General features: G+C 39.0%; 1 protein-coding gene, 1 non-coding gene and 2 pseudogenes across 6 annotated transcripts; 2 read left to right on the top strand and 2 right to left on the bottom strand.

The window, feature by feature from the left end:
- The first annotated feature begins 7,113 nt into the window (after positions 1 to 7,113).
- LOC147938116 (small nucleolar RNA R72) lies at positions 7,114 to 7,204 on the top strand. The gene has a single exon (XR_015567704.1). It is a non-coding gene; the product is annotated as a small nucleolar RNA R72 (small nucleolar RNA).
- Positions 7,205 to 7,594: 390 nt separating this feature from the next.
- On the bottom strand, positions 7,595 to 10,900 carry LOC104710931 (histone deacetylase 9). Of its 4 annotated transcripts, none has more exons than XR_015566470.1 (14): positions 10,613 to 10,850; positions 9,959 to 10,071; positions 9,747 to 9,864; positions 9,592 to 9,666; positions 9,291 to 9,510; positions 9,135 to 9,198; positions 8,958 to 9,043; positions 8,741 to 8,865; positions 8,603 to 8,652; positions 8,411 to 8,501; positions 8,268 to 8,338; positions 8,077 to 8,175; positions 7,926 to 7,992; positions 7,595 to 7,832 (listed from the first exon to the last, which is right to left on the bottom strand). XR_015566470.1 is itself a non-coding variant. In XM_010427583.3 (14 exons), exons 1-14 carry the CDS (start codon positions 10,647 to 10,649, stop codon positions 7,759 to 7,761), a joined length of 1,281 nt encoding a protein of 426 aa, XP_010425885.1. In that variant the 5' UTR covers positions 10,650 to 10,900; the 3' UTR covers positions 7,595 to 7,758. The 4 variants fall into 4 exon arrangements, 2 of the variants coding, with proteins under 2 accessions (XP_010425885.1, XP_010425886.1); XR_015566469.1 differs by having other exon boundaries at positions 8,757 to 8,865; positions 10,613 to 10,838; XM_010427583.3 differs by having other exon boundaries at positions 8,757 to 8,865; positions 8,958 to 9,050; positions 10,613 to 10,900.
- On the top strand, positions 10,899 to 12,110 carry LOC104715239 (protein IQ-DOMAIN 23 pseudogene; annotated as a pseudogene).
- Positions 12,111 to 17,518: 5,408 nt separating this feature from the next.
- Positions 17,519 to 19,325, bottom strand: LOC104710932 (UPF0481 protein At3g47200 pseudogene; annotated as a pseudogene). Its single transcript, XR_015567252.1, has one exon. The product of XR_015567252.1 is annotated as a UPF0481 protein At3g47200 pseudogene (transcript).
- Positions 19,326 to 19,863: the final 538 nt, after the last annotated feature.

The following is a 19,863-nucleotide window of genomic DNA, read 5'->3' as shown; positions in this document are numbered from 1 at the left end:
ATCAGATCTGTCAAGAAAGTCAAACTTTGAAGAAGCCATTCTGGCGTTCTAGGAAGAACCAGACGGAGATCTACATGTCAATTTGAAGCCCCAAGGCTTATTGTAAAACCCCGACCCTAGAAACCATACTTGGACTTAAACAGACCGATAAAATTTTTTCTAAGGCCGACGAATTCTATGCGCATATTAACGAGTATAACAACAAGTATGAATAATAGGTGAACTTAATTTAAACTTGCGAATTCATTAAGATATTGAGAGGTTCAAATCAACGAAGTAACAACTTGTCCCATGCATGGAAATAACGAAAACTAAATAAAATAACGCCATGAATATTTCTACCCAAAGCCACCATCCTCCTTCCTCCCTTGCCTCCGTCACACGAGCTGGTCAGCCACTATAATCCCGATCATCGGACCTATCTTTTCCTGCGTCCATAAAAGGAGGCGTAAGCAAACAAAGTTTACTTAGTGGAGCGGTCATCCCGTCTCACTAGGCTCAGTTCAACGATCTCAATCTAACACAGGGAATATTCCAATCAAGTCACGCAAGTCAATCAAATACCATGGATAGTCGCCTAAATCTCTTAGACCAACCATCATTCATATTGTAATAGAAACCATAACCATAAGACAAGCAATTAACGAGACTAAATAAACCACGGGTCAAGAGAATCAACCATGGAACTCGGCCATAGTCACGCACTCACCTTCGGTATCGACCTAAGGTGTTGATCTCTCGGTTTCTATGCTCGGATATGATCCCCGCTTCTACACGGACAGATCGATACCATTAGTATCCGAGATATATCCCATAACCATAACCATAACCATCGACGGATCAAGGTGGAAGAACACTTACCGTTCTTCTCGACTCTAGACTTAGGATCTCTCTCGGTTTAAGCTCGACAGAAACTCTCCTCTTTCTCTCTTGCGGCGGCTCTCGGATTCTTATGCGAAACTAGAGAAATTCCTAAGGGTTTTATCCCTTATATAGGATCCACGAATCGCCCTAGGTTTCCTTGGAACGATAAGTCTCACCGCCCATAACTTTCCATAATTCTCGCATTTGTCCTTATCCGATCACCTTTCCATTACCACGAGTTTCCATTTCTCTCGGGTTTCCTTTCCCGTGAGTCGGCTTAAATCTCCGCGAGATATCGAGTCCTTTTAGTCCACTATCGGCCCATCGGCCAAACCATGCCACCTCGTCCATCGGCCCGGTCCATCGATCGCCGATGCAACCATTTCCGGATAGTGCACTTCATTATCACTATCACTTCACTATCACTATCACTATACTATCACTATCACTATCACTATCACTAGGACTTTCATTCCTATTTTACTCGGACTGTCTCTCGGACTAAGTACCGAACCTCCCATCCCATTTCTCGGCAATTTACAAACCTGTTTGACCGAACCAATTTCCATCCAGAAACTTGCAAGCCTGAATGATCTGATCACTGTAAACTTGGGATTCCATTTCCCCAGTTCGATCGTCTGTTCACTACTTCAGTAGTATCGAACTCTCCATTTCCCATCGCCCAATCCCCATAACTGTCGGATTCTACCGTCGATGAGTATCGGCAACTCTCGACAAACCCTCGACAAAATCCTCGATACCGAGTCCTCGACTTTCTCGACTCTGAGTCCTTGACTTTCTCGACTCGGATTTCTCGACTATCTCGACTCGGATTTCTCGACTATCTCGACTCGGATTTCTCGACTATCTCGACTCGGATTTCTCGATTATCTTGACTCGGATTTCTCGACTATCTCGACTCGGATTTCTCGACTATCTCGACTCAGATTTCTCGACTATCTCGACTCGGATTTCTCGACTATCTCGATTCGGAGGTTCCGGGTCGTTACACTTATCTTCCTAACTTGATCGACCACATCCTCATTGGTGCTCAACATCTCAACTTATAACCAGTTATCTTGATCAGATGTAACCTGTCCGCAATTGTCATATCGCCTTACATCATGACGTTATTCCCAGCAATCCATATGGAAGGTGTAACCAATCTGCATATCAGCTTGAAGCCCCGAGTCTCATCTCTCTTACGAGACTGACCTCGCCTGAAGTCGAGCTGTTTCAAGAAATTTATCACCGATTTCCCTCAACAGGTGTGATCTGTCAAAACTCTAAATGACAGATCTAACTTGTCCAAAGAGCCGACTTTGGAAGCACTTTCCTGCCACTCTAGAAAGCGCCAGACGCCGATCAACATATCAAATTGAAGCCCGGACGCTCATCTTTCTAAGAGGACCAATTTCATGTCAATCGGCTATTCCTAACAAAAGTTATCACTGTGTTTCTGAAGCAGGCACATTTTGTCCGACATATTCATCGAGATAAGTCTTCTATACATTCTTATATGTTAATTTACTCAAATCAAGTCGCGCTAGATATCCTCATGCCATATAGAATCATCAAAACACATGAACTTGAAAATCATTATCACTTGATCATATGCATTTGATTTGTTATCCCTTTTATCACATTTTATCACATGCCTAGCATTCTTGATTATTTATTCCACGATAGATTTGAGCTCTATTATTGCATCAATCGCTAGTGTAAGAGGTCTCTTCAACATGATGGCATATCTTATCAGTGTGAAGCAAGCATCCTTACTTTAAAAAAAAAAATCAAAAGTCGAGACTTATCTCGCAACCAAGCCACGCCTCGTAAAAAAAAAAAAAAAGAAGCCGAGTCTTATCTCGCAACCGAGCCATGCCTCGTAAAAACAAAAGAAGGCGAGTCTTATCTCGCAACCGAGCCATGCCTCGTAAAAAAAAAACAAAGCCCAGTCTTGTCTCGCAACCGAGCCTTGCCTCGTATAAACTCAGTTCGGTTCCGGTCCATGACACGCAGATCGGGTTGTTATTGGCATATTGTGTTCTTCTATGAATTGGATGTGAGATGCTCAGCATACCTCTTCTGATGCGGACATCGATCCTACAATTCAAACCGTTGAACCAAATCCTGTACCACATCCTGTACCAGAAGTACGAGAAGGCCCTGTGACATGATCAAAGGCTAAACAGCTAAGGAAGAGGTTTAACCTAGCCGTTCAAGACATCATAAGCTCCCTAGAGCTGAAGGACGTCAACTGGTCTGTACCACCATCATGCCGCCACAACATATATGATCACATTGCCGAGGAAGAGCTTGCTGAAGCCTTCACCCAAATGAGCCTTGATCAAACCAGTTCCCCAGGTAAGAAACTTCCTTTGACAGGTCAAGGAACCTCAAGAAGCCAAGAGAAGACATCGGAGCTGCAAGAGATGTGTGATACAAGCTACACCTCTGAAAGCGATCAAGATAACAAAGATCAAGACCAAGACATAGAGGGAAGGGACGAGCATCAAGAGACTGAACAAGATATTCTAGAAGGATCCCAAGAAGACCCCTACTTCAAGAAACAAGTACAAGACAAGACGCCTGAAGTAGTTCAGCGAGTACAAGAAGTGGTTCGGAGAACATCAACTGGGCCTAGATCGCATCCAGGTAAGTCTTATTCAATATTTTTGATCCTTGCGGGTCCCACCAGCCCCAGCAACGGCTAGAAGACTTCCTCATCAAGAGAGATCAAGTTTAATTAGCGTTTTCTTTTATTAGCTTATTTACTTTCCAAAAGGACAATGATTTGTGTTTGATTTTATTTTCTTTCCTTGTTGCATTTTCTGCATTTATTTTTCGGCCTTAAGGCTAGCTGAAGGACTCTTATAAAGTCCCCCTGTAGCAGTTGTACGAATTTCACCTTTTGATTATCAATAAAATACTGAATTTTCTTATTTTTCTCTTTAAGTGTTCTTAAGAGAATTATGCTTGTTCTCTGTCTTGTGTGTGAGATTCCACAAGGCTGAGTTCGAGTACTGTATCAGAGACCAATCACATCTCTGTGGTGTACTTCAATCCGCCAGCACTTCCCCCTCTACCGATCCCACACAAGAGAAGCGACCGCCATCGTGTCAGATCTCCACCATCGACCATCTTTCCTTCACAAGAGAGAAGCGACCGCCAGCTTGTGAAGCCATCAACTCTATCACGGTATAAGACTCACCACCGAGTCTTGTATCATCTTCCCATCCTATTTATAGTGAAGGGGGGGGGGGGGAGATAACCGCTGAGTCCTAGTATTTTTTACACTGATCATATTGTATGAGCATAGTCGCCAAGGACAATCAGATTGCGCTGCGAAACTGTCTCAGCATTAAATGATGCGGTTACACGCCAAAAAAAAAAAAAAAAAAAACTACTACGTATACACGAATGTGTATCAAGTTCAGAACCGAACTGATCATCATCGACATCCTGGCCAGATGATCGATTTGCGTTACTACGCAATAAATCTCTAACGTGAGATAAATCGAACCCAGAGAATTCTTTTTTGAATTGTTTCGATAACAAATCTCCAATGCGAGACAAGCCGAACCCAGAGAATTCTTTTGAATTGTTTCGCAAGTTCCAGTTCGGACGGATATATAAGCCAAACCCAGAGTATTAAATTTTGCTTTCCGACTTCCGAACTGGAGCAAAAGAGGTAAGCCGAAGTCCCGTACTTTGCCCTCTTCCAAAGCGCATGTACGCTCAGGTAAAATTACCCAATAAGGATTACTTGGTGTAAGCCGGGAGACGTTCCGCCTCGTGTAAAATTCCAAATAGAGTGAAAACTTTATTTCTTGCAAAAGCAATTTGTCCAAACAAGACAACTTATCAGTTCGTCTTTGGACAACATTTCAGTTCGTCTTTGGATAACTTCTCAGTTCGTCCTTCAGACAACTTCTCAGTTTGTCCTACGGAAAACTTCTCAGTTCTTCCTTCAGACAACTTTTCAGTTTGTCTCAGATAACCTTTCAGTTCGTCCTTCAGACAACTTGAGTTTTAGTTATTCCTTCAGACAACTTTTCAGTTCGTCTTCGGAAAACTTCTCAGTTCGTCCTACGGAAAACTTCTCAGTTCTTCCTTCAGATAACTTTTCAGTTTGTCTTCGGATAACTTTTCAGTTCGTCCTTCAGACAACTTGAGTTTCAGTTATTCCTTCAGACAACTTTTCAGTTCGTCTTCAGACAACTTCTCAGTTCGTCCGTCAGACAACTTTTCAGTTCGTCTTTGGAAAACTTCTCAGTTCGTCCTTCGGACAATTTTCAGTTCGTCTTCGGACAACTTCAGTTTAAGGTCGTCCTTTGACGTCTCAGTGTCAGGTCGTCCTCAGACACCTCACTTCCAGGTCAACCTCAGACAGCTTCAGCTTCAGTTCATGATCAGACAACTTCAGTTTCAAATCGTCTGCAGATAACTTCGATTGTAGTTCATCATAACATCATGATCCAGTCTCAATTACCATCTCGATCTGAATCATCATTCATTTCAGAAATCACAAACCTAATGGCCTGCAAAGACTGAGCTTCCTCTTCTGACCTCCGAGATTCCAGTCTCAAATTGCAAGCTAGCTGGTCAGCTATGAAGAGAGCGACCAACTACAAAAAGTCATTATGATCTACGACACGTCTCAACTTGGATTAGCAACTACAACGCTGCGTGATGTGAGCACGGGATCAAACACACGCCCAAGAACGCTCGAGCCAGACCCAGACACCTCTCGGACATTCATATCGCCCGCAGGATAACTCGAACCAAGAGCTCATCCAGGACTTCAAGACATAAGATCAACCACTTCGTCCAAGCATTCGTCCAAGAAGACCGAAAGATCGACTCAGCCAAGGCAACCATCAGCGAGACCGTCCGTATGACCTTCGTCCTTACCCAAGGAATTGGGCACCAAAGACGTTAGAATCATGACTCGTACTCTTTTTCCTTACTTCGGCTTTTTCCCATGAGGTTTACCGGAGAAGGTTTTAACGAGGCGACGAGTTCTGACGCACAACATCAGTTCACGTGCTTGGAATTCAGTTTTCCTAAAGTTCAGATCGAATATTTTTCCTATAGTTCGAAAACTCGAATGGATAATCGAATCTACCGAACTGGGGGGGACTAATTGTTGGTGCGGGATTTAGCACCCACGACATACCGATCTAAACCGAAGGTAAACTAAACCGAAGGACCCCCTCTTTTGGGACAGCTAAACGGGCCTATACGCAAGAAGCCCAACGAAGTCATTCAGCCGCCTCAATGAGCCCAACTACTTAGATCGCCCGGCGGCCAACCTAACATGGAAGAATAAACTTTTCTAATCTTGGTTTGATCTATTAGGAAAGTAGCTATATTCTGTAATCTAGAGAAACAGATAAATAAGGGAGATCCCTTTATTGTAACAGATCCAGCAATTAATACAAAAACCCTAATTCTTCATTGTTCTTGAGCAAAACCCAAAATTCATCTTTGTTCTTGAGCAAACCCTACCTTTTCCTTCAAGAAATCATAACCCCTCTTTATTTTCTAGCTTTAATCCAGTTTTTAGAGAAAGATCTTTAAGTGAATTTGTTCTCCACTCAAACAAATTCATTGTGTGAATTTTAGATTCAACATGCATAAACGGTTTTATCGGCTTTATTCTCTATAATTATTCAAATTATTCGGTTCTAATTTTTAAAATTTAGAAATGGTGAAATCTAAAAAGACGAAACAACAAATTTGAAACTTGAAAATTCAAAATAAAATAATCATATCAAACTAATAGAAAAAAAAATGTGTGGTAAACCTCTCTGTTGGGATTATATTCTCCACACTTATAATTGTTGGTCTACGTTTGGTATTGTTCTCCATAGAAATACAAAAAAAAAAAAAAAAAAAAAAAAAAAAAAAAAAAAAAAAAATTTCATACAGAATATCTAATACTATCTAAAATTATAAAGGTAACTTAACCATGGTTAAACAGAGTTAAACCTAGGGTTTAGATTTTGGCCACCCTACATATAAATACATGGAGTAAGAACCCTACCTCGTAGCCGGTAGCCCCAATATAATAACCACAGCACCAGAAAAACATTTTTTTACTCTCTCTGATTGATTATCATTTTCTCTGCTTCTTTTATTCATTTGTGTTTAGGGTTTTGTTATTTCTAAATGGTTTTTAATTTAATATTCTTATTCATCGTCTCTTTAAGTTACTCGATTTTATAATATTTATATATCCATTTGTTGCAAATGATGAGTAAATCACAATTGATAGAAGAAGCTCTAAATTATTGAGCAGTGTTGGAAATCATAAACTTCCATGACTCTGATGCAATTTTGATCTAAGAAATTTTCAAATCTTTTGATCGTATTTCTTCTCTTCTTTCCAGATTTTGTAAATAATCTTATGATTTTTGGTTTCCATTTTCTTTTTACTTTCTCTACACTTTTCAAATTGAGTCGGATCTAACCAGTTTATCTATTTTCTTTGATTCCTTAGATTAAAAAAAAAATCTGCAACAAATTGTTTTTAGTAAACAGTAACAATACCATTGAGAAAATGTCATTAGTAATTCCATAATACTCTGTATTTTTTATTTTGGTATGCCCAATTGAACTATACAAAACATGGCCAAAAAATGAAAAAAAAACTATAGTATATGAATATTTCAAGCTTATAATATAAGCTAATGTAAACGATAACAGTGACAAAAAATGAGCAAGCTAGAAAAAGAAAGCTTCATCATATACACAAGACAAAAAAGATGGAATCAATCATCAATTGTTTTTTGGTAGTCATATAGTCGTTTGATAGCATTACAATTATCATAACTAAACAAAAAAAAAAAAAACAAACTTTGGATTGTCTTCTGTTCTTAGAAATCCATGTTACGAAGCATCGTGATCGTTGTCGCCATCGAAATACTCATCGTCTCTTTGGATCTGCTTATCCCGCGAGCGCTCTGAAACAATCAAACCGTTTTCAATATATAAAATTTGTCGCTGAAAAAACAAGGGGAATAAGGTAGATTTCAAGGTAGTTTTTCAATACTTACGATCCACGCGTACATCCGGGTTTTGTTCGTCTTCATCAAAGTCTGGTATGTAGAAATCAGGTGGTACCTAAAAAAGTCAAGTCAAAAACTGATTAGTGTTAGATAACACATTGATTAAACATCAATAGTGTGATGATGATCCGAGTTTTACCTCTTGCATCTGCACGCTAGGAGCATGTTGAATGAAACGCAAATTCTCCAAAATCTGCACTTTGATCGAACTGATGTACGATTTGGTATTTAGATTCTCCTGTTACAATTTCAAAACACAAATGAATCACTCTTTAGATTTATTATAAAGCAACGAGGAACTGTAAGTGTTTACACAAGAACTCTCCTTACAATGTGACCACCAGGTATCTTCAAAGAAAAATCCGGCGCAAAATACTTGATGTAGTCGTTTTCAGGGATCTCTGCAGAAACAATTAACCTGTGAGCTCTCAAATTCCCAAAACATGAATCACTCTCTAACAAACATTACTAACCATTAGGAAGTTCTGTGTCCAAAAGAATGCCAGTCTCAACAGTCCAACACCGAGCTACATTCTCCTTTGTGTATCCTCCACCTCCTGTAACCTAATTAAACAATCAGAAAAGAAACTGTCTTCATCGTCAAGGAAACTTAACTAAGACTACAAAAAGGCCGTACTAGATAGATGTCAAGAAAGATAGATAACCAGTAAGGGAAGATTGAACTTCTTCACGAATTTAACACATTCAGCATGCCCTGCACAAGGGGAAGCCATTTCAGAATAACAAGTCCCATAGAAACTAGCAAAAGAGAGATTTGAAAGAGAGAAAGAGATTTTGATTACAAGAAGAAAAAAGCACCATCAATAGAGAGATTAAAGCACCCTAGTCGATCCCTGGCTAGTGAATCTGCCCCGCATTGAAGCACAATTGCACCCGGTTGATATATCTCAACAACCTTGGAAATTATCTAAAAGAAGGAAAAGGTTTACCGATCGAGATCAAAACACGAGCAACGTTTGAAAAGAATTGAAATTTGAGTGGTTTGGTTCAAGAACTTACTGTCCTGAAGAGACGGTTGAAACTACTGTCATCAATACCATCCTTCAGTGGCACATTGATGGCGTAAAATTTCCCTTCTCTTTCTCCTATTTCCTTTTTAAAGAAAAAGTATGTCACAGTGACAATTCATCCAAACACATAGAAACAGTCCTCACAGAATCGGTACACGAATATTACCTTAACATCGCCGGTCCCAGGAAAGAACTTATCCCCAAACTTATGAAAGCTGACAGTCATCACTCTGTCATAACAAGATTCAAAGATATTGGTAATCAGTTTCTATCGTAACAACTTAAGACTAACTGACTCTAAGACTAATCAAAGTGTACCAACCTGTCAGTGAAGTAAAAAGCTTCTTCAACTCCATCACCGTGATGAACATCTATATCTATGTATAGCACACGGGGATGGTGTTTCAGCAACTCAAGAATTCCTAGTACGAGATCGTTGATGTAACAAAACCCTGATGCATCACATTTTTTGGCATGGTGCAACCCGCCCGCCCAATTTATAGCAATGTCACAGAGTTTGTTGTTTAATCTGCGTGCAGCATCTACAGACAAAATTTTCAGTCAACAATGCTCTGAAGTGACAACCAAACATGAATACCAACATATACTGCAAGTATATTTACCTATTGTTCCTCCTGCGTAAATTTGACAAAATTCAAACAAATCCTCAAAGACAGGACAATCCTCTCCCAAATTATCTGCATCAAAGTAACTAATTTCAGCTAAATATGATAGAATTGCAAAATAAGAAAACAATTAATGAAGACACAAAACTTACATCTAGCCATTTCATTGGGAAACAAGTTCTGATTTTCTGGATTAATTCGTTGCAGGAACTCCACATAGTCGGGAGAATGAAACTGAGCCATCTCAATAGGATATGCCTTGTGTGGACGCTGAAACGATAGAGAACACATAAAGACTTTAAACTTTAGTAGAGATGAATGTAAGAAGAACAAGAAACATGAAAGATAAGCAAGAGACACTAACATAAACTTCCATCTTGCTATGGAGGCCATATGCAAGGATAAGATGATGAGTCATGCAAAGCCTGTGAGGTTTCATTGGGTGATTTGGACCAAAATAGACGCTCCCCACGTCCCCTGAACCACATTAAAAAAAATCATCAGCATCTAAACCATGTAACCCATGTAAACCAAAAAGTTTGAGATTCACTAACCCATGTAATCTGCCACAAAATCTCCCATAAGCAAAAAGTTCTAGGGTTTCATATTTTCAGCAAAGAAAGAACAAGACACTTGGCCAAAACATTCACAAGCACTAGAATCATCTTCATAACTAGAAGGCTGGATTCTGGCTTAAGCTAAAACAAGAGCCAAGGAACCGAATAAAAACAGAAACTTCACCTAAAACCCTTTGTTCTTTTCATCAAAAACCCTACTCAAAAACTAAATCGAGCTGGAGTATATCCAAACTAATCGTAACCCTTTACTTATTCTAGAGTTTAGATGTGAAAGATTCAACCTTTCGATGCATCTATTGAGCAACAAAGACAACAAGAGTAGCGCGGTTCAAGTGGATGAAATTGCTCAAGAATTACAAAGTGAAACTAAAGAATAAAGAATTTTTGGAGATTTTTTTCTCTTAAAGAAAATAAAAGAAAAGGGAGAGAGATGAATATACCATCATAAAAGTAGGAGATTTTGTCCTTGGAGCGCATCTCTTAAAGAAGACAAGTCACAGAGATCGTGCGATATCAATTTGAGAGGAGTATTAGACAGAGAAATTTCGAGGGCGGCGTTGGCTTCAGTAGAGATGAGACGAATTCTCCATTACTAAAGTCGCAGAGATTTCACGAGTTTCCGGCAGAACAGAGAAGAGAAGACAAGAGAGGAGCAACGAAGCGAATAGAAGAAGAGAGAGAAGAGATAGTCCAAAGCGAGACGATGTCGTTTAGTGTTATGATGACATGGCAGATGACGTCATTCCAAGTGTATTGATATAAAAAAAGCTGTTTTTGACTCAATAAAACCAGACCGATAGCCTTCCATCATTTGAACCGAATCGAATTAAACAGCATAAAAACCAAACCAAATCGTAAGTTACAAGTTCTTTAACCTTAAATCTCCTTTCACTGAAAAATTACCTAGCTTGTCTCTATAATCGTAGGCTACTTTGTCATCACGGGGAAAATCGGTATTTTCATACCCTAACTAAGGGGTATGTTGAATTCCTACCCCAACTTTGACACTAAACAAATCCATACATTATGTTCAATAATATTCAAATTCAAGACACCAACTTGTAAAACTGTGTTGAATCATACACAAGTCGTTAACGGCTGCTTACGTGGAAGCCACGTAAAAAACGATGTCGTTTTGAGAAACAAAATAAAGGGCTTACTTTGGCTAAAACGACGTCGTTTCAATCTTCTTCTTCCTCTGTTTCTTTCCACTCCTCGACCGCTCTATTATTCCCATCTTCCTCTTCTTCTCCGCATTCTCTCCACACTCGCTGCGTTTCAAACGCTGAAGTCAGCTCTATGGACCACCGTAGTGGCTCTAAGCGGTTAGATTGGCAAGCCGAGGAAGTCCAAGACGAAGACAAGATCCTAGAAGTGGATACTTGGAAGCCTCATTTTCACCCCAAACCGCTACGTTCAGAGAGAAACAACGAGTCTCCAAGGAAAAGACAACAATCTTTGTTGGGTCCAAGGAGTACAGAGAATAGTCCACAAGTTGGGTCTAGTGGATCAAGACGAAGAACTCCGTTTACGCCGACATCAAGAAGCGAGTATTCTTGGGGATGTAATAACTATTACTGCTCGGGTTATCATCCGAATTACATGGCTAACACAGAGTTTTATAAAGCTAAAGTCCAGTCACAGAGCGCACCGAAACAGATAGCTGAGGTCTCTAATGATACCAGTGGCTACAAGAGATCTGTTCAGGGACAGTATTACTACTACACGGCGGTTGCAGAAGAGAGTGCGGATGTTGGAAGCCCTAGATACTACGGAGGAGGACTTTCTGATCGATTGAATCCTAACCAAAGCGCGAAATCGAGGATACATTCTTCGTTTCTTGTTTACAAAGAGGAAAGGTTTAGTAGTAAGTTACAAGTTGCAATCGGTGTTAGGGTCGATGGTGAAACCCAAGAAAACACCGCAGAAATGAGATAACGTAGAAATGGCGGTGGCTTTAGAGTTATAGACATTGATGAGTTCCATGAAGCAATTGCAGAGCCACTTTCTCTTCTCCGACGAATCAGAGTAAGTTTCGATCACCGTCATCGCAGAAAGAAAAGAGGAAGAATAAGATTGAAACGACGTAGTTTTAGCCAAAATAAGCCCTTAATTTTGTTTCTCAAAACGACGTCGTTTCTTACGTGGCTTCCACGTAAGCAGCCATTAACGGCTTGTGTATGATTCAACACAGTTTTACAAGTTGGTGTCTTGAATTTGAATATTATTGAACATAATGTATGGATTTGCTCAATGTCAAAGTTGGGGTAGGAATTCAACATACCCCCTTAGCTAGGGTATGAAAATACCGATTTTCCGTCATCACGGAGGCTTCCACTATCTTACTTCTCATAAGACGTTCCCAGTTGCTTAACATCATTGTAGTTGTAACATTCCTCACTTACGTCGTCTCTGTGACCATAATCACTCTTGTACGCAAAACTCTATTAATTTGAGTGATAAACTCTTGTCTACCATCTGGATATCTCCAAGAAACCGAAGAATCTCCAAGTTGAATAAACCGAGCAGTCAAAGAGCAATGTGTCAAAGGGCAACCCAAATAGTCAGAGTCACACCAAGCTGTTAGTCAAAGTTCAGAACCAAATTGAAGAAGAATACCTTGACCGGGTTACTCTTGAGATAACAAACAACATGACGGACAGCCTCCTAATATGTTTGGTTCTCTCATGGAACATTGGGTTCTTACTCAGATGAATAGTAGACTGATTATCGCAATGAAGTGGCACAAGAGCTGAACAATCAACACCCATTGAAGTGATCACTTTTCGCAACCATAAAATCTCACAAACTGTCTCGGCTATGGTGCGATACTCAGCCTCAGCCGAAGAGGGAGAAACCACATCTTGCTTCCGTGTTTTCCAAGAAACAAAAGAATCTCCAAGGCAATCCAAATAGTCAGAGTCACACCAAGCCGTTAGTCAAAGTTCTAAACCAAATTGAAGAAGAATACCTTGATTGGGGTTACTCTTGAGATAACAAACAACATGACGGGCAGTAATGACCTAGATAATATATGAATAGCATACGAGAGTTGTGGTCTAGTAACACCGAGATAGATAAGGCGACCAACCAATAAACGATAACGAAAAGGATTAGGTAGCGCCTCACCTTTAGCCTAAGCCAACTGATGAATATGTTCAATTGGATGAGAAACTGGTTGTGCCCCAAGAAAACTCGTATCTAAAATTATTGCAAGTGTATACTTTCGCTGAGAAAGATACAGTAGAATTCCATGCAACTTCAATGTCCAAAAAAAACTTAGAGATAAAAGAGCTCAAAAACTCCTTAGAATGAGTAATGACCTTATTGGAGTTCCTTGTAACCATAAGATCATCAATGTAGACAAAGACAATTATACGTCTCTCGACATCAGCATAAGTGAATAAGGATTAGTCTTTGAAACTTTGTTAAAACCATACTCTTTAAGAGCTTTGGAGAGCTTGGAAAACAAACAACGGGTGGCTTTTTTAAGCCCGTAAATAGATTTTTGTAGGCGGAAAACCTGTGATTTATCATTGGTAAAAAAACCTGGAGGAAAACAGATGAATACTTCTTCTTCGAGGTCATCATGTAAGAAAGCATTGTGGACATACATTTGGTGTATTTCCCAATTGCGAGCCACCACAAATTTCAAAAAAAAAACACACAATCGTCATCTTACAAACTGGTGCAAACATTTTCGTGCAATCAAGATCCTCAATTTGGTTGTTACCAAAAACAACTAACCTAGCCTTGTAACACTCAAGAGTGCCATTGGGTTTGTATTTCAAAGTAGATACCCATATACAGCCAAGAGCTTTCTTACCCGAAGGTAATTTCTCAGTCGTCCAAGTTCCTTGATCTTGAGAGCCGTTATTTCACCACGAACAGCTTTTCGCCAGTTCTCATCTTCCATAGCCTTGGCATATGTTTTAGGAATCACACCACGAACAGCTTTTAGGAATCACACGTGATTGCATCTAGAAAAGCTCGATGCTGATCTAAAAATTGTGGACAGTCAACATATGAATCGATAGGATACCAACAAGAGTCAACAAAATCATTATCGGAGGCCTCATGAGTCGTATTTTTCACATATCCGTGAAGATGTGTACACTGAAATTTTTGGCGACATCCTTTCTCCATAGATTCGTCAGAATCATTAGTAGAAGACTCTAATACAATAGAAGACTCAGCCGAAAAATCAATAGGTTCCGGCTCCAAAGATGTAGAAGAGGTTGGAGACATACTCTCCGGTGACAATGTCCGAGACTCTACATGAGGAGTCATTGTAGAAGGAGTGATTGGTTCCGTAGGTGAAACCAGAGATTCACTAGGAAGAGGAGTCATAGCAGGTGGTTCCAAACTACTAGGCGGAACAAATTTCAAGTTAAGAAAATCATCATCATCAATGATAGGAGTCAATGTAGCTTTATACGGTGAAGAAAAAGGAGAATCCAAGCTAGCATGAGAAAACGAAAACCATGTCTCAATAAAAAAAAACATCCCGAGATATTGAAAGAACACTGGTATCAAGATTATAAACCTTCCAACCCTTCTTCCCGAAAAGGTAACCAAGAAAAATGGATCGATTAATTTGAGAGGCAAATTTATCACCTCCATGTCTATGATTATGAACATAACATATACAACCAAAAATTTTGAGATGATTCATAGGTGGTGATTGCGCATAAAGCCTCTCGATAGGAGTCTTTCCATGAATCACTGTCGTTGGTGTTCTATTAATTAAATAACCAGCTTTAAGAACGCAAGAACTCCAAAACTCAACAGAAATCTGAGCTTGAAAATGCAAGGCTCGAGCTACATTATGGATGTGGCGATGTTTATGCTCCACTCGTCCGTTCTGTTGGGGAGTTCCAAAGTAAGAAGTTTCATGAATAATCCCCTTCTCTCTAAAAAACCACTAAGGCTTAGAAATTCAGATCCATTGTCACTTCTAATAATCTTAACCTTTCGTTCAAATTGTCTTTCAACCAAAGAGATGAAATCACGTAGAGCAGAAGCAGTTTGAGACTTATTTGGCAGCAAATAAATCCATATAGCATGAGAGTAGTCGTTCAGACTTGTTAAGAAAAACTATGATCCACAAATCTCCTTTGTATGATAAGGACCCCATAAATCACAATGAACTAACAAAAAAACTTCAGAATTTTTATTAATGCTCAAAGGGAAATAATCATGTGTTTACTTTGCCCAAATACAAACATCACAAGCCTTGGAATCAAAACTACTACTACTAGAATTCAATTAAGACAACATCTCCATATCTGTAGAAGAAGGATGTCCTCAACGACAATGCCACACTTCCTTAGGTTTCCTCTCCAAAGTTTATGTCAATGTCGCAGCTGCCATCCCTCTAAAAAAATACAGACCATTCTGCTGTTCACCTGCGCCAATCACCATCCGAGTGATGCGGTCCTGAGTAATGCAAAGTCTATCAGATATCTAGAAAATGCAACTCCGATATTGAATTAACTGAGAAACCGATATAAGATGACAATGTAAGCCATCAACAAAGAACACTGATAACATCATTATTTTACTCATATTAGCTATATTTTTAGTATGCATTTAAAAAAAATTTGTTAAGATTTCAGGTATAAAAGGTCTATTATCAAGTATTTCAGGTTTTAACAATGTTTTACAGATTTTATAGAAAATTGGACCAAAAGACAAGCAAAACATGTTTCAGGACAAATTCAGAGCTTTACTGTACAAGCCACTTTTGAATAACTTCCAGAACTCTTATTATATTATGATTGGTGTCTATGGAAATTTGGAAGAGTCATCTTTCTCCTCGAAGTGGAATCAAGTCAATCCATTCAGCCATCAGGAAGATATGCCGATTTATCGACAGGTGTTATAAACCGACGTAAAGAGAAGCATCTAGCCACTGGAATTTTATTGAAGACCTGACCAGAAACCATCACGGCGGCCCAGTCCAAGCCTTCACCACGGTCCAGAGTCCTCTTTCGCCGCCCCTTGTTCTGCATTCAAGAAGAAAATACGCTTTTACCCTTACAAACCATAATCCAAGTCAAAACCCTATAAATACTCTTCAAAACCTAGGTTTCAGGTGTGCTTCTTTTGTGCCTCTTAGTTCTTCATCCACGCCTCCAACAGCTGCCCTAGAGACGACCAGAGACTCCTCCACAGCCGTTGAAGCTCGTCCTCTCTCAGTTCCTCTTGGAAGCCATCATCATTCACCTTGGAAGTCATCCATCTCTACTCTTTCTTATATCTTTCATACTTTCATCGCTTTTGGGATACAAGTTACTTTTGTGACAACTAGAGAAGTTTCTTTTTAACCCATTTTATTATTTGATTCGTTTTTGATGATATACTTTATAATATCAATATCGTTTCTAACACACGCTTCTGTTTTAGGGTGCAACCAAATAGGCTTCCCTACTGCACTTACCAAAAATTCCAAACTCTTGTCCGTAAACATTGTGGGAGGAACATTTTTTAACGTAACACATAATGGTATGGACTTCATGGCTGGTTGAGCTTCTTCAGCAAAGAGAGTCCACTTTGACACTATCATCAGTAGATCTGTAATATTCCACATTCCACGATTTAGAACTCTTTGCCTCATACCCTAATTCTGGATGCGAAATTTAACGGTGGACTCATTCACCGCAAACACATCAATCAAAAACGTTTGGTTCCCTAACCTCCAGATCTTGTTCACAATCATATGAATTCTTTCGACATGAGTAGCTTTGACGTGGAGAAATTTTCCAATCACCAAATCCTTCTAGAGAGGCTTGGCCACGACAAACACCTCCCGAGGGACGACAACCCTCTCCTTACCATCCACTTCCGAGATTTAAAACTTCTGCCGAGAGAAGGTACCAAGAAGGTCTCTAAAAGTTACTTTTAATTTACATCTTGATTTGCATTTGAATTGTGTTAGTCTTACTATATTCCGAGCTAGCCATCCATATTTAGTCTTAAAAATTGGCGTATAAAGGATCCACGAGTCATGTAATCATGCGAGTGTGAGAAGGTGTTAAACAAAAATAAGTAATATCCAATACCAATACTAAGTCTTTATCCACAAATATATTATGATAGCTTTTCTTCAACTTTGTAAAGTTGCAAATAAATTTATTTTGAGGACGATGCGAATAAGCAACAATTAATGCCCCACGTAGATACGAATAAATATGTGCGAGTATCAGTGCCCCACGTAAATTGTATATAGCATTTCATAATCTTATTTGTTTTTTTTTTTATGTTGTAGAACGAGACTTATTATATTTTTACATAATATTATCAGAGTAAATATCAAATAGCAGAATCAAAAAGATCAAAGAGGATGCAAACTAAAACTACCAGTAATGACATGAATAATAAAAACATAACAACTATTCCAAGCAATAGTTTTGTTCATGGGGTCTCTACCGGTAGTTTAGACCTCATCATTCACTTGGGAGGATGAAAATAGCCATACGTTGCAAAGAAAGCTTGAATTATCGTGAGAAGGACAAGCGTCAAAGCAGCGCAAGATGAAAGAGCAGTCCAAGGACTATCAAAATGGGTATGCTTGAATCCTGCCCATTGAACATGCCATCCTCGTGAAGTATACTTATTAACTCCTTCGAAAACATCAGCTAAGTAACTTTCACCGATGTCAAAGTTAACATCTTTACCGACAACCTTAAAGAATCGAGAGACTTCATCCCCTGACCCGAAATAGTTCTCAAGAATCCCTACTTCGCTTAGAAACATAGCATCAGCCTCGCTTTTGAGAAGACATCCCATGAAAGCTACATAGCTCGTTATGTGCTTCTTACAATAAACATAAAACTGCTCGAAGGAAACACAATTAAGGAAGACGGAAATGAGAAAATCATCCAAGATCAACACTGGTATCTCGAGGTATTTTCCCTTAAGCCTTATGTCCAATAGTGTTTCAGCATTGTTCCTCGGTTTGAACTTTATCATCCCCTTCAACTGAAGTTTTCTTGCTGAAAGAATCATTTTCAGATGAGGACGGCCTGGAGGATCTTCTTCTTCTAGCAAATCTGATATTTGTTTTCCTTCTTCGAGCATGGAATCCAACTCTTGTTTTTCTTTTTCGAGCATGGATTCTTGGTTTGCTTTTTTGAGCATGGAATCCATTTCTTCTTTTCCTTTTTTGAGTATGGAATCCATCTCTTGTTTTCCTTTTTCGAGCACGGACTGCAATTCTTGTTTCCCTTTTTTGAGCATGGCATCCAATTCTTTTTTTTCTTCTCCAAGAATACAAAACTTCCGAATCAGATCAAGAAAATGTTTTCCCTGTTTTTCTTCTTTAGTAATATCAGGCATAAAAATCTTTCGAATCAAATCAAGAAGATGATTTGCCTCAAGTTTTTGGTGTTTTAACCAAAACTCTTTTGGCTTTTGGAACGAGTAGTTGAAAAAATGATATGTAAACGTATTTAGCCCACTCGAGGATTCTATCTTTGATCTTTCGAATATAGTTTGAAGAAGAAAGTAAGGAACCTGATTCTCCAAAAGTAGTAGGTCACTCCTTACAGCCGGTAAAATCCATGGCATTACAAAAATAGGATCATTCTCAATCTCATAGTACCTAACTTTTCCGGCTACCGCTAGGAACAACATTAGAATGAAGCAACCGTCAAGAACCATCATTTCAATCAAGTTCTTCCGACCTAACAGATCATCATCGTTATAAAGGTTCTCGGAATACGATTCTCTAATATCTCCCTCCAACTTTGAAACTGCTTCGATAAGATCTTTTGAATCCACACCCTTTTTCTTAGCTTCAGCCATGAAAAAACCGAGGAAACGATGTTTGTGCTCTTCAATCATTTTGAGATGCGATTTTCCATGATGGTATGGGCCAAATGAGACAACCCTCGGTTCATAAGCCTTCTTGTTGTTTTCTTCGAGTCTTTCAGGGATTTTAAAGATGCAACACTTTTCTCTTCCAGCTGATTTCTTCAGAAGCTTCGGGTCCGATCCTCCTGAAAGTTCTACTACAACTACATCTATACCAGCATCTTCGTCATCTTTCTTTCCTCCCTTTGCTTCTTCATGAGGATTCATTATATGATTCTGAATTTGTGACGATATCTTTTGTTGGAATAATCAAGGAAGAGGACCGAATGAGCAAGTGTGGGAGGAGGAAGGAGAGTAAACACAACGTTGCTTTCATAGGGAAAACCGTGAATTTCCAAATAACTAATTAAAATTAAAATTTTCATTTTAAAATAAAGCATTTGATACGCTGTCATTATTATTACATCAATTACATGGAAATATCACGTGATATACATAGCATAAAAGACATATCGACTATGTATAATATATAGAACGTAATATTCTTAATGTTTTCTAGCTTAGTTTAATATTTCACTTCAAAGACGTTTGAAAAAATGTTGACAGGAAAAATTTGAAGAGTTTTTAATTGTCTAAAAGCTTAGACCTTCCCCAACGGAGGTTTTAAGCGAAAAGAGATTAAAAAAAAAAAAAAAAAAAAAAAATCAGAAAATTGAGAAAAATTGAAGAGCTCCTCTTATATAGTAACCTCAATTTCACATAAGAGACTGTGACGTGTCGTTGGCTCCGTTTAATCCAGAGCAATTTTTTTGGCCCGATTGTGTTCTTTTTCTTCCTCTCCCTCTCTCTCTCTTTCTCGCGAATCTCTCAATCG

This window comes from Camelina sativa, chromosome 9, assembly GCF_030686135.1.
Source record: "Camelina sativa cultivar CO46 ecotype springtype chromosome 9, ASM3068613v1".
Taxonomy (NCBI): domain Eukaryota; kingdom Viridiplantae; phylum Streptophyta; class Magnoliopsida; order Brassicales; family Brassicaceae; genus Camelina; species Camelina sativa.
The sequence above is the reverse complement of the archived record's forward strand: the minus strand, read 5'-3'. Positions and strand labels throughout refer to the sequence as shown.